Source organism: Grampus griseus (genome assembly GCF_964374135.1).
Source record: "Grampus griseus genome assembly, chromosome: 8".
NCBI lineage: Eukaryota > Metazoa > Chordata > Mammalia > Artiodactyla > Delphinidae > Grampus > Grampus griseus.
The window spans coordinates 6,014,010-6,037,812 of NC_139002.1; the positions used below are offsets into that span (position 1 = coordinate 6,014,010).

Here is a 23,803-nt window from a genome sequence, read left to right on the forward strand (position 1 = left end):
ATCCTTCCCTCCCCCACCCCCTCCCCCTTGGAAACCACAGGTCTGTTCTCTATGATTGTGAGTCTGTTTCATAGATATGTTCATCTGTGTCGTATTGTAGATTCCACATATAAGCGATATCATATGATATTTGTCTTTGTCTGGCTTATGTCACTTAGAATGATAACGTCTAAGTCCATCCATGTTACTGCAAACGGCATTATTTCATTCTTTTTGATGGCTGAGTAATATTCCATTGTATATACGTACTGTATCTTCTTTATCCATTCATCTGTCACTGGACATTTAGGTTGTTTCCATATCTTAGGTATGGTAAATAGCTAGCACACAATTTTAAAATGTCATTTTCTCCATCTATCCCCCATTCCCAACAAGCTCCTAACTTGTAGTCTCTCTAGTTAATTTCCATCCCTTTCTCTCCTTTCTCTAACTGTTCTCCAATTCTGCACCGTGAAAAGTGCAGGTGTGTGTGTGTGTGTGTGTGCGCGCGCATGCCCTTTTGTGCACACACACACACACACACACATTTGGATGCGAGAATGCAGAGACAGGCAAAAACCACAAGTTAATGAATCTTGTAATCCCTTGTCCCCACCCACATCCACCACATACACGTCAATGAGATACACGCAGTCTTCACTGTGTGTTCATGGATCTTCCCTTTTTCCATTTTCCTTCCTTCCCCTCTTTCCTTTTCCTGTCTTCCCCTTTCCTTCCCATCCAGAAGTATTTATTCCTGAGGCCACAGGTGGAGCAGAGCAAGGTAAGTATCAGTGCAGTGGTGTCAGGGCCTGAACGGGGCACCAGATGGGGTGTCCTGGAGTGTGGTGTTTGTGCCCGAGCAGAGTAAAGAGAGCATCCGTGGGGGGGACAGGGGTGCAGCTGTCACAGCAGTCAGGTTTGAGCGGGTTGAGGGTGGAGTCCCAGATAGGAGGGAGTCCCAGCCAGACAGTCCCAGGCCTGTCTCAGGACGTCAGAGCTTGAATGGGGAGAGGAAGGCATCCACATGGAGGCATGGCCTGGTGTCGGGTAAGGAGGGTGTCCATGCAGTGGGGTAGCCAGGATGGGAATTGAGAACCACAGCAGGGCTCACGTGGGGGAGGGGTGGGGTGCAGCAGAGATAGGAGACTGGTTACATCCAGAAAGATTGATAAGTAGGTATGTATATTATGCATAATGGAAACCATGTTTCTTGTTGTCGAACAAGAGAATAACAAATGTGGGAAGGGAAAAAAACTGGGGTGGGTCTTGTGGTGTTAGATTGGAAATAGATGCATCTGAGTCAACTGCAGGCTTTCGAGATATGTGTATAGATATAGAAATAACTATAGATACAAATGTCTATGCATATGAGACGGCTAATTTCATGTGTCATCTTTTTTAAAATAAATTTATTTATTTTATTTATTTGTTGGCTGCATTGGGTCTTCGTTGCTGCGCACAGGCTTTCTCTAGTTGCGGTGATTGGGGGCTACTCTTCGTTGCGGTGTGCGGGCTTCTCATTACGGTGGCTTCTCTTGTTGCGGAGCATGGGCTCTATGCGCGCAGGCTTCAGTAGTTGTGGCACTCAGGCTTAGTAGTTGTGGCTCATGGGCTCTAGAGTGCAGGCTCAGTAGTTGTGGTGCATGGGCTTATTTGCTCCGTGGCATATGGGATCTTCCCGGATCAGGGCTTGAACTTGTGTCCCCTGCATCGGCAGGTGGATTCTTAACCACTGCACCACCAGGGAAGACCCATGTGTCATCTTGATTGGACTAAGAAATGCCCAGATAGCTGGCAAAATATTATTTCCAGGTGTGAATGTGAGGGTGTTTCTGGGAGAGATTTGCATTTGAAACAGTAAACTGAGTAAAGAAGATCCCCCCACGCTAAGGTGGGTGGGCACCATCCAATCCAGAGAGGAACTGAGTGAAACCAAAAGGGGCAGAAAGGGTGAATTCTTTCTCTGCTTGAACTGAGATGTCCACCTTCTTCTGCCCTCAGACGTTGGTGCTCCTTGTTCTTGGGTTTCCTCAGTCAGACTGGGAGGCAACACCACTGGCCTCGCCCACCCGTCATTTTCGAGCCTTTAGACTCACTCAGACTGAATTACACTATGGGTTCTTGACCTTGCAGACAGCAGACTGTGGGTCTTCTTGGCCTCTGTAATTATGTGAGCCAACTCCTATAATTAATCTCTTCTTATATCTATCTATCTATCTATCATCTATCTATCCATCTATCTATCTATCTATTTATATTTTCTTGGTTCTGTTTGTCTGGAGAACTCTGATTCACACAACGCATGTATGTATATAAAAGTCTATGTATGTATACATGATGTATATGCATATATACACATAGGCTTCCTAGCTCTGTCCACTTGAGAGGTCTTGGGAGCAACAACATTGCAATGGCAATGAACACATCCAGCACCCTGATATTGGCTTCTAAATATCATTTTCCACTAAAAAGAACCAGTGATATTTGGAGAAATGAATGACTCCAGAGCTGAAACAGGGAGCCTCAAATATGTAACTGGGGGAGAAAGCAAGACAGTGCTCAAAGACTGAGGGGAACACATCAAAGGACATGGAGGCCAGCTTGAATGACCTCCCATGGGGACAATGTAATCATCCAAATAAATAATTGTAAGAACTGTCATACCCACTGAATAAAATAGGAAAACACCCATCTTTAGAGATATAAATAAATGAATGAATTTATTGAAATCTGATGATGAATGGAATATTTACTTAATTTCAAAGTACCTCCCCACAAAATACTTATTAATTACAAAGGGGAAAAGAGTAACCTTACAGTGGAGAAGCCTGGCAGACACCATACCCTAATCACATCATCGAAATGAACACCGTCAGTCCTGGGATACACTGAAATTGTCAGAGGCAAGGAGGAGGCAGCAGCATCAACTCTGTGATGTCGGAGATGCCTAACATCTAATCATGAAACACCAGACAGCCCCAGATTGACGGCCATTCTGCAAAATAACTGGCCTATAATATTCAAAGCTGTCAAGAGTCCTGGAAGTTAAGGAAAGTTGGGAGTGTCCCAGACTAAAGGGATGTGACAACTAAATGTAATATGTGATTCTGGATGAGATCCTTTTGCAAAGACGAGACATAACAGGGCAACTAGTGAAGCGTGAGTGGTGCCGGAGGATTACGTGGCTGTCCGTCCATGTTCATTTTCTTATTGTTGTGCTTGTCCCAGATCACGTGGCAGAACGTTGTTGTTTATAGGAAACACACTAATATTTGGTGGTGATGGGGCATCAGGTTGGCAACTCACTCACGTGGTTCCCTAAAAATGTTCTTTGTGCAGTTCCAACTTTTCTGTACGTTTGTGACTGTCTCAAGCTTTTGTAACTTTTTAAGTTAAAAAGGTATATTTGCAACATGTGAAAGAATGGAGGAGTACGATTGACTCCTCTGTCTTAGGATGAGAGAGCAGAGACCAGGACAGAGTTTTGAATGATAAAGAGGGACTGCTCATCAACCAAAGCAGTATCTGGTGTTTCTGTCCTTCTTTTCAACATACACAGCATTTTTACTTACAGTCTCATACTTAACTCCTGTCATAACATTGTGCGGTTGTGACTATAATCCTCATTTTACAGATGGAAATCAAGCTCAAAGACAGTAGTTATAATTAGGGAGGTGTAAATGCTGGGCTTATGTTCAGACCGCGCTGACTGCATCCCTGTTCTTTACGTATCCACTCAGCATATAGTTACTGACTAACTGCTGTGTGGCCAGGAAGGCAGCAAATGAAACAGAGGCTCTTCTCTCCTGGAGCTTACAGGCTCTTTGGGTCTGCAAAAAAATCTGGATTCAAGCTTACTAGGCATAAAATCCCAGCTCCCAGCCTCTATTTCTTAGCTGACTTGAAAACCCAACACAGCATTTCTGACAAAAGTGCATTTTTAGCATTCCTTCACAACAATCTCCTTTGCAGTGTTCTGCAGCGTGTAAGCCTGGTCTGCTGGGCTTTAGGGGTACACAGAACCAGTGCAAGGCAGGAGGCCAAGTGGGGTGTGGCGAGAGCCGGGGATGGGGAAAATCCAATGTACTCCCACTTTTCACTCATTTGGAAAATGCCTTTCTGACTGTAAAACAAAACCTACACTGTGTTGCACCCCCCAGACAGAGTGCTCTCTGGTTACCAAGGACTTAATAACAGTTCTTGGAGAAACTTAGCAAACACTAACAGGTAACAGTGATTTTATATATATATATATATATATATATATATATACATTTTATATTATATACATGATTTTATTTATGCATATGTACTTCCTGTACAGTATTTTGTAAAGGGTTTTCCATGTGTGTCATCTAATATCTCACAGGAACTCTTGCGGGACTTATTACTCAGCTCCCCAGTTCGTAGGTGCAGATAAGTTGCCCAGTAGGTGGAAGGGCCAGAATTTGAACCCAGGGCCTCTGGAGTTACATCCCTGCTCATTTATCTGCCTAAATTGCCTCTCTCCTCCCACTAAGAAAACACATGAGGTAACAGTTAAAATCCAGAGGGTTAGTTGAGCCATGGTAGGTGAGTGGTCTCCCTGGAAACTTTTTCTGTTTCCCCCTAGAGCTTTTAAGCTAAGTGTAAATTGACTATGAGCTTAGGAATTTACCAGCTCAGACAGACTGAAACAATTAGAGAGGAGGCCAAGTAAGAGTGAGAGACGGAGACAGACCCCAGGCGTGTGAGCTGAGCAGACATTCCTTTTCAAAGCTTCCCTCCATCCCCTTTCTCAATTGGCTGAAACCCTAGAGGTTTGACTGGCTAAATCACTTCCTCTCAGAAGTGTCCGTCCCCCAAGGGAGGCTGGGATTTGTAGTCTTGAAATCAGCCGACCTTTCAGAATCCTTCAGCCAGACTCCCTGGGTGAAGGAATGCAGTGTCGATTTCAGTAGCTTTTCTGTAGAATGAAGTGGCCAGTGTGCTTTTTGCAAAACTCAGATGAGAAGAGTTGAAGCCTCTGTTTGTGCACCAGGACCCCGTCTCCTGCCCCCCATTCCAGTTCTTTATTGTCTCCCCTCTCCTTCCAAAGAGGCTAAGCACCATTTATTGCCTCATCACTGCTGTTGATGAAAGGGAGACCTGCGGGCGGTGGTGGTGGGGGGGAGCAGCTCGCCGGCTAGGTGTGGAGCAGGGCTCAGCAGCAGAAGAGCCTTGCCGGAGGGTTGCTTCCCAAAGTGGTACCTTTTCAATAGCTTCTAAGGTAACAAGTTTACATAATGGGTGTTAATAATAGATTTTAGAGGAAGTAGAGTGTGAAACGAAGCCCCCAGACCACTTAAGGACAGCACTGCACGTCGTTTTGTTTTGCTTTTCTCTAATTTCCTCACCAGCCATCGCCTTGGCCTGGCAGCTCCCTGGCTTAGTGCAGAGCCAGATGTTCTCTTCCACCTGAGAGTGCTGGAACCTCACGTTCTCGTTTGGTCTAAGCTAGTGATAACCTGTGTGAGGGCCCACACTTTATGCATGACTCATGGCCTAAATAAACATTGTACACATAGATGGTTCAGTTGCATGTCCATGTCATTGGTTGAATAAAATAATGATCATGTTAGGTGTTATTACCTTCCTAGTGGTCATTGACCATTAACAATGTTGTAAGACAACAGACTGGAAAATACAGCTTCCCTTGCATGGGAGTCGACGATATTTTTTGGCACACACACACACACACACACACACAATGACTGCCTGCTCAAAAGGGCTGTTGAGTAGCATCTTAAACTGTGGGGGAGACGATTTCCATTAGAACTGCCCACGGGCTTGCCATGCTCCGCTCTGCTTGGCGTGCCGTCTGTTAGACTGAATGCGCTTCATGGCCTCGGTACAAAATGGTTGAGTGGGGGAAAGATTGGGCTAGCAGCCAGGATGGTGAAGATCGTGTGTGTCCTCTGTGACGAGTCAGCTGGCTGCCTTGGAGTAAGTGAGCAAACCCTAAATCCGAGTATTACAGGGACTGTCAGTCCTCACTCCATACACATGCTTCTAAGGAGGAAATGGTGTCCTGGTCCTGTTACGAGTGGACCAGCTCCCTAAATGTGGAATAAATCATGGGGGGATGAATTCTAGGGGCAATATTTGGTCAAAGTTCCAAGACCTTCTAAAGGTCTTAGCCAGTGCTTGAATAGGACATACTAAGAAAACCTCTTAAAAGGATGACCTCTCCAGGGTCTCAGCATCCCATCCTTCTCACAGCAGTCAGAGGTATGTGCCTCTGTTTCCCCAAATGACTACTTAGCAGAATTCAAAATTGATGGGAAAATTACTTGGCTGAGAAAAAGATTTGCAAAAGAGTCCAGCTAGACAATTCTTAAACATCCCTGGCCTTTATCATTTCTCTTTCTATGCTTAGGCCACTTATATCAAATTTTTATTTTCTTCTTTCTTAGAAGTCCACTAGAAAACCCATACAGGTGTATACATACATATTTATTCCTCTAAAGACTAACATTCTTATTGAGTGTTGACAGTGGGAGATATGCAATACAATGAAAGTAGGAAGAAACCATTAGAATTTCAGTTACAATTTATTTTTATATCACTCTTTAAACTTGTTTATTTTGTGTTTGTTTTATAAGGTAGATAATAATAATGTAACAGTTTTATATATGCTTTATAAATTAATGTGCATACATTGAGAATATTTGCTTACATTTTTTGGTTTTTTGTTTTTGTTTTTGCGGTACGCGGGCCTCTCACTGTTGTGGCCTCTCCCGTTGCGGAGCACAGGCTCCAGACGCGCAGGCTCAGCGGCCATGGCTCACGGGCCCAGCCGCTCCGCGGCATGTGGGATCTTCCCAGACTGGGGCGCGAACCCGTGTCCCCTGCATCGGCAGGCGGACTCTCAACCACTGCGCCACCAGGGAAGCCCTGCTTACGTTTTTTAATGGCAGGGTGCAAGTTAAAAAATTTAACTGGGACATGTCTCCTTTCGTTTAGGTAGACAAATTGTCTAGAAGGTACTCACTGTCACCCAGGGAAGATTACAGGGTGATCAATGTTGTGAGTCTAATTTCTCACAACATCAAGGACTTTCCAAACCTCCTTCGTTTTCATTATAAAATAGAGGAAATGAAAATGAGCTAACTAACAGTGAAACGATTTGAGGCCGGTTTCTTCCTTGGGAAGAAAAAAGATCTTAAAAATCCACATGGGCCATAAGCTCCTGGTAAGGACCAGAGGCAGCTGGGCCGTCTGATTCTCTGCTGGAGTATCAGGGGGATGGCCACTTGGGTCTGAGGTGCTCAGTGATGCAAGAGTGAAGTCCAACGGATGAGGTCTATCCTGGATGGACCTGATTGCTTTCTTCTGGTTCTTGGACACAGACTCTCCATGGCCTTGGCTGTCATCCTATAAAACCCTTTTAGGCTGGAGGAAGATTTAAATAATATTAAAAAAAAATCTCTGCAAACATTAGGCACAACGTGAAGGTTAATTTTAAGTATCCATTTGACGGTGGCCAAGATTAAACAGTATTTCCGGGTATGTAAGTGAGGGTGTTTCTGAATGAGATCAGCATTGAATGTGTGGACTCAGTGAAGTAGACTCCCCTCTCCAACGCCGGCCAGAGCACCTCATCCAATCACAGAGGGTCTGAAATAGAGCAAAGAGCAGAGGAAGGAGGAATTCACCCCTGGCTCCCTGCTTGAGGTGGGACTTCTCTCCTGCCCTTGAACTGGGATTTACACCATCAGCTAGTTTCCCTAGTTGCCTAGAATCACACACCACTGGCTTTCCTGGGTGCCCAGCTTGCAGACCGGGGGACTTCTCAGCCTCTAGAATCACATGAGTCGAGTCCTCATAGTAAATCTCCGTATAAATCCCATTGGTTCTGTTTCTCTGGAGAACCCTGACTAATACAAACAACAATAAAAACCGAATTGATCCTACACTTTCTGCTGCATGTACATGTGAAAAAGTTTTCATGGTGCCAGAAGACGTCAATAGGAAACTTCCCCTGGGAAAACCCTTGGACCTGGTGGGGGCAGGGGAGAGAATGCTGGTTGTAAATAAGAAAACGGTGTCCTCGGTTCTGAGAGAAAAAGGCACAATTTATTTAGTCAAATTATTGTACAACATAGTCTTCATTGACAGTTGTCAGCTTAACACTTAATATAGTTTAAAAAAGTCAATGATTACCTGCAAAATTATATATATTTTAATATCTAAAAAATATATTGCATATATAAGGCAGGAAGATCCCTTGTATGCACAAGGGAAAGTTTGGTTGTTCTTTTCCAAGTTATGATTGTTGCAGTTCGGTTATTTACAAACATCTCCAAAGCAGGAATGGTTTAAAGAGTTTGCCTTGATTTGCTTCTGCTCACTTGTTAAATAACAACACCAGTGGTTCTCTTTCTAGTAAGTCAGTGACTTGAACGTCCCGTGTTCTTTTCCGCAATAAGTCACATTATGCTTTTTTAAAAACCAGCTATAAAAAACATACAAACAGCTCAAATGTACAGATTGACAAAAGATGTACAAATTACATTAAAAAAAAATAACGACTGATTTGATAGTAACATTGTATTTGTGACCGAGGTCAACTCGTTTCTTTACTCTTTTTCACTTTTTAATTATTTATTTTTAATACTGCGAGATATAGGAAAATAACTCTGCATAATTTATACAGTAAGTTGCCTTCTGGTTGGTGGACCCTGGACTGATCTGACAAGCGCACAGCACTTGCGAATCTGTTTGTGTTTAGAAATCCCTAGGACTTTTCAAAGTTCTGGGACCCACTGTCATTATTTAAAAAAAAAAAAAAAGTTATTTAACTCTCTGGCTTTCAGGAATGTCTGCATTTGCATTAACACTTCTTAGTTCATATCTTGACTATTTCCAGAGAGAATGGTCAGCCTAGTGCATATTTACTGCCCACTGAGAAAGATTTTGCAATGCCCGTGGCTTCTTAAATACACACTTGTTCTTTCTCTGAAATTCCAGTTGGGTGAAAACTTCACTAGCCTTACAACCAATGTTCCAGTTTGCTATCCACTGAGTTAGGTCTTCCTAAGATAAGATGATAAGCTTCCTGCCTCTATTTTCACTAAGTCTCAAACCAGAGCATAACTGGTTAAGTCCATGATTCTTTATCCTATGAACCCTTCAAGGTCCAAGATGAGACCCGTGTGTCGATAAGTAACTGCTTTGGTCCTAAAAATATAAATCTACGGTTTCTTTCCCAGAACCATGACACAACTATTCCAGTAATCTAAATATTCAACTCGTAGGCTGACAGGAGACTGAGACTCCCAACTGGCATACTGGCCCATGGAATTATCCATCTCTTTGTTCAAGGTAGAGGAAGCAGGAGTTACCAACGTTAAAAAAAAAAAAAAAAAAGAATCGTTTTTAAAGAACAGGTACACAAGTTCTATCCAACAAGAGAGAGCATCCAGTTTTGTTTTCTCTTCAAGGCCACGTATGTCCAACAAGAAGTGTGAGGAGGGGGACTTCAGCGAGAAGGCCACCGGTGATGAAGCGTCTAGTAGTAGCTGCCTAAGTGTGAGGGCACGTGGGTGTTTGGGTGGCGGGGGACATTGGGGTTGGGGTAGATGCCACCCGTGGGGGAGGTCCAGTACTGTGACGCTGCTCCGAAGAGGCTAGAGGAAGTGACCGGCATGGAGGACGGGGGGGGAGGGACAAAGTTCACCTTCTGCTGGTGGGTGTGGTAGGAGGGCATGTAGGAGATATCCGAAGGGTACTTGTACATGGACGACTCGGTGGGATGTGGCTGCAGGGCCTGGGCGATGCCGTGGAAGTCAAATTTGTAGGCATACCTCTTGCCGTGCACTTTGGTCATAATGTTCTTATCGTAGTAGTATCGGAGGGCTCGGCTCAGCTTGTCGTAATTCATGTTGGGTTTGCTCTTCCGCTCCCCCCAGCGCCTGGCCACCTCATCGGGGTCCGTCATTTTGAACTCCCCGTTGGTCCCCTCCCAGGTGATGCAGCTGGCGTTGGCGCTGTCCGACAGTAACTCCAGAAGGAACTGCCACAGCTGGATCTGCCCGCTCCCTGCAGGCAGCGAGGCAGACAGGAGGAAACAGAGGCTCAGCCTGGGAAGTCAGAACCTAATTTCCTAAGTGCAAGGGTCCTCTCACCCTGGTTAAGAATCCCTCGATTTATTTTTACGGTCAGAGCCCACTGGCCCCTGACGCTGGTGTGATCAGCAAGGTTAGATGGTAAGATAATCTGCCCCGGGCCAGGTGACATTCGCCCAGAACCAGCTGTGTGGTTTTGGGCAAACCACTCCCCACCCTTCTGGGCAAGATGCTGACTCTCTTCCTCTATAAAGGCCTGAATCACTGTCTTCTCTTTACTCAGTGCTGAAGTCCCTCAGGGTCCCGGGGGGAAGGTGTGACAACGCTTTAGGCTGATGGGACCTGGACTGTTCCTTAAGCCCTCGTGCTTGGCTCTTGGCTCTAAGCTCTACAGAGAAGAACTTGGGCAGAGAGGAAACCAGAGGAGAGGGAACTGGTGCGTTCCCAGCCTTCTGAGCAGGACCGGCCTGGAGACACAGGCAGCAGGAATTCCCTGGGTGCCCGTCTCTCTATTGCAAGGGCCTATTAGCTCACACAGGAGGTGAGTTTCGTTTAGAGCTCGCTTGAGAGTTAGCTTAATCACAGACCCTTAAAATACACTGTCAAGTTTATTTTAGTTGCAACCTCTTTCATGTAGCCAGATAATGCTGCAATACTTTCTAAAGTCAAGACTAAAGCGCGTTTGGAATATGTATTCACTTACGTGAGGAAGGTTGCCGTGAGCTGGCTGGAACTGTTTCCTGGTACCCCACCCCCCATCTTTCCCTACTGAAACTTATCTCAACCTCAGTGCAGATACACAGGGCTAAAATGTTTGTTGTCCAGAAGCATCTCCAGCTAACGGACATTATCACCATCATGACAAGTCCTGTCCTCTCCTGTGTGCACCAGAGAAACAGGGGTCGAACATTTCAAGGAAAGAAGTACATGCTACTCCCAGGTCAGGTGTCTGAACTGAGGACACCTAGGAGGTCCCTGTGACCACACAAAGCTATGGAACATTCTGGAAGACGACCTCTCAGGTCAAAGGAAACTCACCGGGATTGGCTAGGCGACTGCTGGTCGGGCCCAGGATCTGATATGGATCTAAGGAAACAAGAAAGGAAATTTGCTTCACTGTTATTAAAAAGATAGAATCAACAGCATTAACAATGACAATACCCCCAAGGGTTTACACTTTTATTTCAATATCGTAGGAAAGCCTGATTTCAGAAAATTGCACTGCCTTTTTTTGCAGACCTCAAAGATCTTGACCAGTTACCGTCTTTATCCCCGTAATTACAGAAACAACGTGAAATAGTATCATTTTTTCATACTTGGTGTCTAAAATTTGTAGGTAATGCTGTCATTACCTAAAACAGAACAGTAAAACCACTTGGAAGGGAGCTAGCTAATATTCAATCGTCATGAATAAGGTGAGGTATGGCTTATTAAATGGGCTTAAAGAAGTCTAACGATGACTGGACTTTAATAGCTCTAACTATTACTGACAACTTTACACGTCTCTCTTTTTCTGGTGTAGCAGAAACACATGCCCAGAAATCAAGCAGCCTGGGTTCTAGCCCAGCAAAGTTATAAACTAAATAACTCATTGGACAATCTCTGGGTATCGGTTTTCTCATCTGCAAAATGATGGGTTGGGTTCCTGGATTCCCCAGTTCCCTTCTAGAATAACCTTCCCTGATTTTAAGCTTGGAAATGTCAACAGCAACCAGAATTTGGATTTTAGCTATGAAATGATTCTTAATATCTCAGTTTACTTAAAACTTATGTGACTGTTTAGCTATAAAAGAAATCTTGGCAATATTGACTTATGTGAGGTTTATCTTCTTTTTTTCAGGCGAGGGAATCACGGTGGAGACCTGGATCGCAACTTGGCCCTGCTATCGTAAGTTTGATACTTTACAATTTTCATAATTATAATTTTAAAAATCGACACGATTTTGGGGGTTTTGCTTACAACCACAAATTAACTTGAAGAGTCCTTAAGCCCTCTTAGTCTACCTCTGTTTATCCACACGGTATGACAACTAAAATATTTGGGGCAGGTAATGTCTAATTTCGTTGTTGTTGGGGATTCTTTAAATCCCCTATGTCAAGTCCTCTTTGTCTGATGTGTGTTTCACAGTCAGCAAATTCTCAGCCTTCCTGAGGAAATGTAGGTCAACTTTCTCTCGCTTATCCTCAGTGGAGATGGAAAACAATGTCTGTCCATCCCAAAGCAGTGGCTTGTTTGGAGCTCACTCTTAGCTCTGTCCCACAGAGAAGACCAAGCTGGGCTTGGAAGGGGCACAACAGCTGTCTTTAGGTACATGAAGGACCTTCACAGAGAATGGGAGGAAGACCTCTCCTGAGGGCAAACTGGAAAGCTTGAATGGAAGATACAGGGAGGGGGACTTTGGCTCACATGGTAGAATTGAGCCTAGCCAGGTAGTGAACTCCCCGTTGCTGTAGGTATTCAAGTGGAGGTGAGGTAATCATAAGACTGAGATGTTACAGGAGGATGTTGTAGACCTAGATGTCTCCAGGTTCCCTTTCCATACTAAGAGTCTCCAATTCCATGGTTTTAACAGTTCCTCTGCCTTAATTAACTAGATCCACCACAGGGAACGTTTGGTCGAGCAACTTGAGAGTCTGGGATGGTAGCTCTAGTTCTCCCGTAAACCAGCCGTGTGGCTTTTTGCAAATCACTTCACCTCTTTGGGCCTCAGTTTCTTTATTTTACAACATGAGGCATTTTAATCCTTAGGCTCCTTTCACCTCTGATATTCCACGAGTCTCTATGTGATTCCAGTGTCAGGTCCCCAATTCACAGATCTATTATAGTGTCAAATATAGGATGCTATGAAAGACACAAATGCCGTATATTGTCTAAATCCTCCTCCGCTGACCATGTGGGACCAAGGGCCACATAGGAAGCAAAGGAGGGTTCGCACATCATGGACAGGTACCTGGTTGGGGCCGCTGTTCAGTATTCTTACTCATTGTTTGTGCTCCTGCAAGGGGGGGACCTGCAGCAAGAAGAGAAATACGGTAAGTGGGGCCATTCTCCACGAGGGGAGGGGAACACCTCGTCCAACGCCCCCCCCTGGAAGGAGGACAAATGTGCTTTCTCATTCATTCATTCGCTCACGCTACTCATTTATTCATTCTATTTTATAAATATTTATCCAGAATCTACTCTGTGCCAGCACTGCTCTCGATACTAGAGAACCCAGCACTGAACCAGTGGCTCCTGCTAGAACTTACGTTTTAATGGGGAGACAATGATAAACAGCAGTAAGTATGTAGAAGAGCATGTCTAACGGTATCGGGGCTGCGGATTTCATTTCTAATGAAAATTTAGAAAGATCCTGAAGGAGAAGGTGACATTTGAGCACAGGTCACCTGCTCCTGCGTTTCCATGTTTGTGAGCTCCCCTCCATGGCAACTCTTAGGTACACCCTTTCCACCCCTGTCGTCATGTCTCCATGTTAGAGCTGCACTGCTTCTTGCACCGTCTATGGACTCATCTGACTGGCGTGCTCACCACTTCTCTCTCTTCCCACCGACCCATCAAATGCTATCTAGCCAGTTTCATCTCCCTAAAACACTACATCCCACCATCCAAAAACCTTAGTGACTCACTGTCGACTGAAGCATTGAGGTCTATCTTCCTGGCATCTTTGCCCTCCCTTCCTTACCTTTCCAGACTTATTTCCCTTCGTGCATCCTAAACCCCAGGAACCCAAGTCCTCCTGATTGTCAGACATGTCAGCCTTGATGTCTTTCCCTGGCCCCACCTCTCCTGGGAGGCCCAGTCCGCCCCACTGCTGCGGGTCCAAATCCTGCCTCTCCTTGCAGAGCCAAATCATATGGCCCCAGGTCCACTTGGTCTTCCTGATACCGCCCAGAGGGAAAGAGTTATATGTGTGCATGACTCCTCTCCCCTGCTTGAGAGATTGGTCCATGTCTGATTCAACACTGTGTACCCCACAGGGCCAAGGGCTGGGGGCAGAGTAAACAGATAAGGCATATTATTAAAAGGGATGGTGGTTATTGCTGGCATTAGTTTTCAGTCCCAACCTCTTTCTTGCAAGAATTCCCTTCACCATCCGTTTCTGTGTTTGATATTTTACTTCCTAGAGATGGCAGGATTGACACATTCTGGGTCGGGACGACATGAGTCAGTCTTTCCCGCTACTCCCTTAATGGAAGATTTGGGGTCCGATTTCAGCACAAATTGATGTGTCAGACCCCTACCATCCCCTCATCAGGTTATCCTCCTTCTCAGCCTTTCATGAAATTGGGGTAGAGATGTTGGTATAACTACATCTTGACAATTAGAAAAGCCAAGCCATAGAGGGTCATTATCGTAACTTAAACGACAGAGTCCGAATCTGATGATTTTTCATTCATACAGACCTTGTCATGAGGGAAAGCTTCCAACTTCAAAAATTCTAAAGCCAAATGCAATGAAACAAAACTCACAGGTCTGAGTGAAAATCCCATCTTTCCAGGACTAGGTATCACTGACAGGTCCTACACTGGCAATTAATTTTGATGGCCATTCAAAAAGCAGGAAAACAAAATGCTCACTCCTCTCCTCCTTTATCTTATGACCCTGTTCTCCACCCCGTCCTCAGAAAAAGGTTTTCTTCCCAAAGAATAAAGTGACGTTTACTTACTTTTGTTGAGACCAGAATTCATGTTATTGCCCCATCCTCCTCTCCTGACTGAGTCATAGGAAGGGTCTAATGGAAAAAACAAATAGAGGTACATCAGCATCTCCTGCTCTTTAGAAAGATTGCGTGAAGATTGTCGTTTAGTGACCTGGAGAATTCTGCAATAACTTTTCTAGCATCACTAAATTCCAGAAGTGTACTCTTCCCCTGGGACAAAGGGGAATGAATGGAAGGAACATTGACACACTGATTGGGAGCCCAAGTAATGGAAAGAACCCTGAATTTGAAGTCATAGGGCTGGTTCCAAATTCTGTCCTTCCATCATTTGTTGTGAGACCTTGGATGAATCCAGACATCCTTGGGCCTCAATTTTTTAAAATACGGAAATAAAAATTTACATGATTTACCTACCTTACAGGGTCGTGCTGATGTTATCAACGGAATATTTGTGTCCCCTGCGTGAATTCATACACTGATGTCTAATACCCCCAGTGGAACGGTATTGGGAGGCGGGGGTCTTGGGAGGTAATTAACTCATGAGGGTGGAGCCTCCACGAATGGGATTAGTGCCCTTACAAGAAGAGGTCACAGAGTTAGCATGTCTGCCTGCTTCCTGCCATAGGAGGGCACAAAAAGAAGTCAGGTGTCTGCAATCCAAAAGGGAGCTCTCACCAGAACCTGACCACGCTGGCACCCTGACCTCAGACTTCCAACCTCCAGCAGTGTGAGAAGTTTGTTTCTTTTGTTTGTAAACCAGCCATCCTATGGTACTTTGTTACAGCAGCCGGAACGGATGAAGACAGGTAATGATCAAATGAGATAGCACGTGTGAAGCATCGTATAAGGCATTCTACAAATATCATCTAAGTTTAGCAAGAAAAAAATGTCTGAAGCTGTATAGCAAAGCCCTTTAAGCAGCTCTGGAGAGATGGGTCACGTCCAGATTAAAGGCTCACGGGCAGACTGTCTCGCAGTGAGGACCCTGGTGGTGGCTCCAACCCCTCACTCCAGCACACTGATGCTGTGGGCACGTCTGGGCTCTCCTCGGCCTCTCATGCTTTTTTGCTGATAGTGAAGAGGGCTGGGTAATGACCACAGAGAAAGGAAAAAAGCCAGAGGTGTGGCTGGAACCAGAAACGAGGGGCTGGAGAGATGCTTCCTGCCTGGAAGTGCAGAGAGGTTTCCAGATCGCCTTGGCGGACACTCCATTGACATGGAACATTTGTGATCCCAACCCCTTTCTTGAAAGAATACACATGCCTCCCTAACCCCGTTCAGAAATTGCTTAACCGACTGGCTGGAAACATCCTCCTTTCCTTTCTCATGGTGTGAGTCCCATTGAGACACGGAGCAGGAATAGCAGAAGAGCTTAAGGATACAGAATGATGACTTTCAAAGTCTTTCCATGAACAACAAAGAAACCATAAAAAACATCTGAACAAATGGAGCACAAACCTCATCAAACAACGGTCAGGCGGGGTGAAACGCAAACCATCCCCCTCCACCCCTTCTGAGCCTCTCAAACGAATTAGAATAAGAACTGCAAAGACGGACCGGCTGGTCCCATGGCTTGTTCTTGTTGTTTCTGGCTAAGAAGAACCAAAAGACAGGAATGATTTCCTTGTGGAAAAATCCACGTGCGGATGCACATTCCTCCTGGCTCTGGAAAAGCCAGTGCAGTTTTAAAATTACAGTCTTTAGCAATTGGCATGAAAAGCAAAACAGAAAGTGAGGGGGATGCAGATGGGAGGAAGGGGAGGGAAGGGGGCAAAAGAGAGACAAAGCTCGGCTCGTTTGAGTCGTCTGTTTTTATTTTTCTTTGACTTTTTTTTTTCACAATTCCTCCTGCAAATAGATTCTTGTGCTTGCTTAAAAACAAAATAAAACAAAAACAAACAAAGAACCTAAGTTGTTTTCAAGCTGGGGATGCGGTTGTAGATTCTCATGGGTATCTTCTGGGCTGTCTTGCAGGGGTCTGCAGAGTGTGTGCGAGGCTGGGGTATCCTCGAGGAAAGGCCGGGTTCTTCCAAGATTTCTCTTTGGTGGAGGGGGATGCTGGTTAGGCCTCCAGCAATTTATCTGGGACTGATTTCTGCCATGTATTGTGTGTTTGGCTATACAGTGGATGTGAACGAATATGACACAAGTCCCCAGTGCTTGCCTTTAAATAGGAGACGATAACAGATTGTGAAGAAATATGGGTGGTGTACCAAAGGAGTGCTGGAGATACTGGGGGTGAAGGAGGGAGAGGCTAGTGTGACTGGGTCTGGGGTGACTTGAGTGAGGCCTCTTTGGGAAGGAGAGAGTGCGCATACCCAGTGGGCATATGGCGGAAGTGAGCAGTGAGATGCTAACGTGTCGGATGCGGGGAACCACGCTTGGGGCTGTGGGACTGCAGTGGGGGGACACGGAAGAGAGGGCCGAGGCCGGGTTCATGGCCAGGTCCATGGCCGCTCAGCCAGCTTAATGGCTCTGGGTTACAGGCCATGGAAGAAACCAGGAGAGGCTTGGGGCAGGTGGCAATACCACGAACCCAGGGTGTGGTGGAGAGTGCAGCTCGTGGTGATGTGTAGGATGGATGGATGGGGTGGGTGCTGGGGGAAGGAGATGAATCTAGCAGGAACGGAACAGAAAGTGGAATAGAAAGTGACAAATTCATGAAAGAGAAAAAGCAAATTGCTAAGTTCCAGGAATTGGTGTGACTTAACTTCTGACTTACTGCACTGATAATATCTCTGACTCAGAGTTTTCTAATCAGCGTTTCTTCTCAATCCTTAGTTTACCGGAGGCTTCCATCCTCTCTTGCATCTTCTCTAAAGCTATGTTATATTCGTTCAGAAAAACCTTTTTTCTTAGTCCAAATTATGGCTTTGGGCTATAGTTATCCTTGACGTCTTGCCAACTTTTCCTCCTATTCTTTTATTCTAGCTCTGGGGGCACTGCAGACAGGCAAAAGTTAGAGAATGCTTGGAAGAATTCCCTCTAACCAACAGAGGGCAGGTGGTGGCTGGATCTTTCTCTGAGCGCCCAATCATGTTGGAAGTTGAGGCTTTATCAGAGAAGTGTCTGACAGCCCCATCTTTCCCGTGATGCCTTGGGGGTTGGGAGGGGAAGCCTGACCGGGAGGACTTTCGAGGTCCCAACCAACCTTAAAGTCCCCTAGTAGGTGAAAAAAGCAAGGGACAGAAACAGAGAGGCCACCAGCCATCAGCCTGAACTGTGTCCTCCTGTGGAGTTAACTGAGCCATAAACAGCAGCGGGCCGTGCCGTGAGCGGGCGTCTTTAGCCGAGGGTCCCGGAGCAGCGTGTAGAATCAGAGCAGCAAAGGCCACCAGGCTCCCTCCCATGTGCTCTTTCATTCCTACCCACTTGCATGGAAAATCCTGCCACTGGCACCTGAGTCTACAAAGGACACCTGGGTCCATTTACTGGGGAGTTTAACAAACGCTCTCTGTGGGCCCTGGGGTTTGTGGGGTCATCTCCTAAATGGAAGATTGACATGAAAGCCAGTGTTTTTGGAGTAAGTCCTACTGCAAAGACATAGCTGAAGATGGAGAAGGCCAGGATCAAGAGCTAAGGTCTGGCATTCTGCCTTAGAGATTGGAAGTACTGGGGCAGCCTTGCAGATTAAATTAGATATCCAAGCAAACAGCTGGCCCAGCGCCCAGCACAGCATCAAACTCGGTAAATATTAGCAAGTAACATTAGTACTGTGTTTGCATCATTAAATACCTTAAAATGTTCAGACCCAGAAACACGTTTGCCAGCCCTACCAAATACACATTAACCCCCCTCTCCTGCTTCTATCCGCCTTACCCTGCTCTACTTCTTATTTTTCCACTTATCACCTAATTTAATCAATAATTAATCCATGATGTTTATTGTCCACATCTCCCACCTGAATGTCAGGTCCATAAGGGTAGGGACCCCTCTTTTGTTCTCTGATAGAACCAAGCACCTAGAACAGTACCCAGCCCAGAATAAGCACCCCCTGAATATTTGTTGAATGAATGAATAACTGGGCCAATTATTTTCTCCTTCTTGCTAAACACACACACTTCCTCTTGTTGTTCACTCTTTCCCTAGCTGGAGAGAATTCAAAGCCTCTACCCCAGCTGCTCCCCACTAAATGAAGTCTTCAGGGCATCCCAGTCTGGGTGATGGGAGATGGATGAGTATAGACTGTTAACCCTGGCTGCTCTCTGAGCAGAATGGACAACAGTCCATGTATGACAGGGCGTAGGCTGAGACCTGTCCCCACAGGAAGCCCAGGGCTACATGCCATTCATTCAGGTGGCCGGCTTTTTGTTTCATATATGTTTTAACAACGTCATTGTTGAAACGAGGGCTTGTTTTCCTCCTAAAAGTCATACAAGTGAGAACTCAGCAGTGCGGTCAGCTCTAGTCCCAGACACACAGACAGAAATATGTCTACAACCAACATGGAAAATCCTGGACCCGGAGCTACCCAACGACTCATATTCCTGCACAAACACTCTTCCTCCCCGGGCCTGACGCCCGACTGTGCCAGAGCTCCCTGACCCTCGGCTGCCCGTCAGCACGTGGGTTGCTCTCCAGTGGGGTGTGCCCGGCCACAAGGCAGCCTGAGCATGCCCTGGGCCCCCCCATCCTGAAAAGGGTGCATACTGTCTGCTTTCTGAGAACTGACTTCTCAAAACACACACTTAAGGGAGTGGCCAAGGGCACAGAGGGCAAAAATGTGACCGTTAGAGACCCACAGAGCAGCTGGTCTCAGAACTTCTGGGTGGTGGCAGACGCTTGAGCAGCAGAAAAGTACCCCTATTCTGACCCTCACTTTTTACTTCAGTGAAGGCTGGTACCCCTGGCTTGATGACGAATCTTACTGTGATGCGTTTTCAGGAGTCCTCCCAGAAGGGCTTTGCCTGGAGCTTATGGTTTCAGGCGGTCCTGAGATCAATTTTTGCCAAAGCAAAGAGAGACCAGAGCCTTATTCTGGGGAATCTGGGCACTGCCAGGCATTGTGGGTAATTCAGCTTCAAGTATATAATAGTCTGAACAGTATCTCCATCATGGGATGCCCGGTGCGGCTGACTTTGACCCTAAGTGGCCTCTTAGATTCCAGGAGAGCCTCCCGGGGTGGAGAAGTATGAGCATGGAGATTTTTTTCTGAAAAGTCCTTGTGGGAAGGGGAAAACTTTCTCTGGACGTGACTTTCTCGCAGACGTCCCAGCGTTAACTCAGCTTCTGTGTGAAGCTGTTAAACGGGTCCTAGAAACCTGGCCAAACATCTCCGGAAAGACATCTCTTTCTGCTCGGATGCCGACGGTTCACTGTCTGAAAGCCCAATGTCCCAGGCAACGCACAGCTCCACACTTTGTCATGCCCTCACCTGGAGGCCAAAGAGGCAGAGACACCAGCACAAAAGCCTCTCTCTTCATCCCGTATGACATGAGACCATGCTCCCGATTACTGGATAGAAAAAGATGGATTTTCTCTGAGACTTCTCTTCGAATTTCTGGTTGGCAGTACCTATAGTCCTGTTCATCCTCGGAAAGGCTGGCTTCTAAATGCAGACCTTTCAGCAGAACGGGCAAGGCCGCCCCTGCTCAGGGCAGAAGCTTCTCTCAGTCCGATCCAGACCTCTTTTCTTGGAAGACTGAGGATGCCAAAGGAGAAAAGCTCTAATAAAGGGGACCCTGAACCCAAAGCCCCAAACTTCCCAAAAAAGAGCCAAGTCCGCCAGGAGGGAGACGCATCGCCCAGAATTTCCCCCATACAGGGAAGCCTGTACATGGGGGCAACATCCTAGCTGCTGGCAGAGGACGAGATGTTCCTCCAAACCCCTCCTCCCTCTGAGGCCCTGGGTTAGAAGAGGCCCAGCCTTTGAGGAGAAGCAGGGCCCCACTGGCCACCAACCCCATTCTGCTTCCCTCTGGGCTCTCCCTCCTGTGGTGCCCACCCGGGACAGCCTGCCCTGCTTCCCGAACCTTCTCAACTCAGGACCGGCCCCTCGTCTGCCACTGTCTCCATACGACCCCTGCCGGCGACCACTACCAGATGTCTGACCGGTTGGCCTGGCCCCCCACCTCCAAAGCTGTGCAAAGGCGACTGGCGCCCGGGCTGTGGAAGGTCGTGGAGGGCGAGGACGCCCTAGTGCAGACATCCTTTCTCTCTGGCGGTCAGTGGTTACGATGTGGCATTTAGAATCAGTCCACCCTGGGTTGGGACCCCAGCTCAGCCATCTACTGTGCCAAACAATCTCTGTCTAAGGGTTCCTCCTTTTGAACCCCAGGTTCTGCTTCTCTAAGTTAGCCTTAAAAACGCATTCCAATATACATTAGGTGCAGACTAATACTGTTTGATTCCACTTATACGAGGTCCCTGGGATAGTCAAATTCATAGAGTCAGAAAGCATACCGGTGGCTGCCAGGGCCCCGGCGGGAGCGGGAACGGGGAGGCCGTGTTTGCTGGGGACAGGGTTTCAGTTTAGGAAGGTGAAGAATTCGGGAGACGGATGATGGCGAGAGCTGCACAGCCATGTGAATGTACTTAGTGCCACTGAACTGTACAGTTAAATATGGTTAAAATAATATGTTTTATATTATGTGACTTTTACCACAATAAAAAAAGGATTAATAACAAATGCTTTAGAGGATTGTTAAGGGGATTAAATAAGCATTTGATAAATGGCAACTTAAAAATATACACAGTATACACGTGGTCTATACCATCTTGTTTGCACCTCTAAGATGCTGACCTTGGTGAACTGAGGTTCAAAAGTCATTAGAGGAGGCCCTGAAAGTGAAGAGAAGCGCAAAAGAGGAAGCATAATTCCTGTGCTCCGAGATCAGTGATTCCCAAATCAGAATAAACGCTGGCTCTCTTTTAGAAGAAGAAATGGATTATCCTGTATCCCAGTTTAGAATCGCCGGCCGGGAAGCTGGCTCTGGCTGGTGCCTGCTGGTATATTACCAGGCTGAGGGTTTACCTGGCATCCTTCCTGCTCCCCTGACGGTCAGCTCCCCCAGCTCCCTGCCCAGCCAGCCCTGGAGCTCCAAGCTGGGTCCTCACCTCCTTTCAACCCCGTCTATAAGGGTAGCTCGGCCTTTACCTCAGGGGCATCTTATGTTCTAAAGAGCAGCAGAGGATCTTGGCTTCCACGGAGATCTCAGGAGGAGGGCAATATCTAGGGAAGGCTTTCCTTAAACTTGGAACGCACAGAAAAAAAACATCCTGGATCAGATTTCCTTTGCTCAAGGATCTTGTCCTGGAATCCAAACAGCCCCTCAGCCTCAGAGCCGGCCCCGCTGTGTGGAGGAGAATAAAACTACTGTTTAAGACATTCCACGTGCAAAGGGAAGAAAGGACACGTGAGAGAAATGCTTGAAGAATGGATGGCTTTCAAGGATGAGAATTTGGAGAGGCCAGTGGCACCCTTGTGGGCACAGCCTCGCCACGGTCTCACGAGGCTCCCCACCAAGCCGGGACCCTCGCTCGAGTTCGTCCCTCCCGTGGGCTCTGTGTCTAAATGACACACGAGTCTAAACGACCTCTTTATTTTGATGAGGCCTCAAAGTGGGATTTGGGGGCCCGCCTTGTGTGGAAAAGCAATTTATACTCAGTTAATTGGGTGTTTGCCCAAACTCCCCTCCATGTTGGGCCCTGCAGACGCAACTAAATTGCAGCCTTCCTGGGTCAAATCTGCCTCAGGTTTAAGAGGATTCTGGGTCAGAAGAAGAAAACCTAACAGCTGCCTTAGGTAAGAGGGCTTGAAGGTGAATGAGAAGCAGTCTGTGTTCAGCCCTCTGGGCTCTGCTGAGAGCCCGGATCTGATCTTCTCCCATCCGCGTTCCTCAGCTGGGTCGCCCTCACTCTCTGGCGATACGGGATGGTCTTGCATCTGTTGCATGATTCAGCTTCTGCATCTCTTTCTTCCAGAGTTCTGCAAAGGCTCACCGGTGAAGGTCTCGCGTTTATTGCCCTCATCTTGTTCAGCCTCCTGGTGTAATTCTTTGTGCACTTATGCCCCTTTCTTGGTGAGCATCTCTGGGAAGACACAGACTGTATCTTATCACCTCGCTTCCTTCTCTTGACCCCAGGTTCTTCCTCTTCCCAGCACCAGCTATTGGGCTTAGCTAATACCTCACATCCCACTCACATTCATTCATTCAACAACATTTTATTGAATGTCTACAATTGTGCTAGGCCCTGTTCTATGTGCTGAGAATACAATGGTGGCCAGGCATACATCCTTGCTCTGGGAGCTGACATTCAAAACAAATAGTAAACGACATCGTATATAAGAAGGTGGTGAGTGGTATGGAGAAAAAGAAAACAGGTGAAGGGGAGCAGATGGTGCTGGGACAGGGAGGGCCTCGCTGACAACACAATCTGAACAAAGACTTGACCTATCTAATGTTATGGAAATAAAGCTCTCCACAGTGCCATAATTTTCTTATGAAAAGTGACTGGGTCGCCCAACACTGATTTCAAAGCCCTTCTGGAAAGGCAATCCCTCGTTAGCAGCTCTTTACCTTGTGAGAATTACTTTATGTTGGAAGACGAAAAAATAAGCTAAAAAACTTGACAGTATCGTTTTGATGTCTGGGTGAGAGATAGTAAAAGGCGAGATGAGCTTAGTCTATTAAAGAGTTCACCAGTTTTTTGCCTATTTAGAATCAGGGTAATTGCCAATTCTGTTGTCTTAGAATCACACTGACTTAGGAAGGCCATTCAAATGAAGAAACTTAAAATCCCAGCGCTTCCTAGGATTTGTTTCTGACCTGCCTCTGAAGCGTTTTGCAGGAAAGGGCGTTTCTGAGGGGTCAGTGTGGTTGAGAAGAGGACAGGTGAGTTCTCCCTGAAGGAACACTCCATCTTTGTGGCCTGGCAGGTGAGCCCTGGAACACTCCCACCTCTGTGTCCTGCACCCACACATCAAAAAGCACAGGAGTTAAAGACAACCATCAACTCTGGGCAGGTGGAATGTGGTCTCACTTATATAATAGAATCTGAGGTTTCTTTTCAGGCTGGAGGGGACTTCAGTCATTATCTAAACCAGACATGCAAATTAGCACAGGCCTGGAG

At 46.4% G+C, this 23,803-nt stretch overlaps 1 protein-coding gene across 1 annotated transcript in view; it reads right to left on the reverse strand.

Annotated features, from left to right (window-relative positions):
* Window positions 1-8,077: 8,077 nt before the first annotated feature.
* Window positions 8,078-23,803, reverse strand: part of FLI1 (Fli-1 proto-oncogene, ETS transcription factor) — a 113,180-nt gene continuing 97,454 nt past the window's right edge. Inside the window, exons 6-9 of the mRNA XM_082661164.1 lie at window positions 14,738-14,803; window positions 13,022-13,081; window positions 11,109-11,156; window positions 8,078-10,044 (exon numbers count right to left, since the gene is read on the reverse strand). Coding sequence (XP_082517290.1) covers window positions 9,515-10,044; window positions 11,109-11,156; window positions 13,022-13,081; window positions 14,738-14,803 — 704 coding nt within the window. The 3' untranslated portion in view covers window positions 8,078-9,514. The remainder of the gene's footprint in view (window positions 10,045-11,108; window positions 11,157-13,021; window positions 13,082-14,737; window positions 14,804-23,803) is intronic.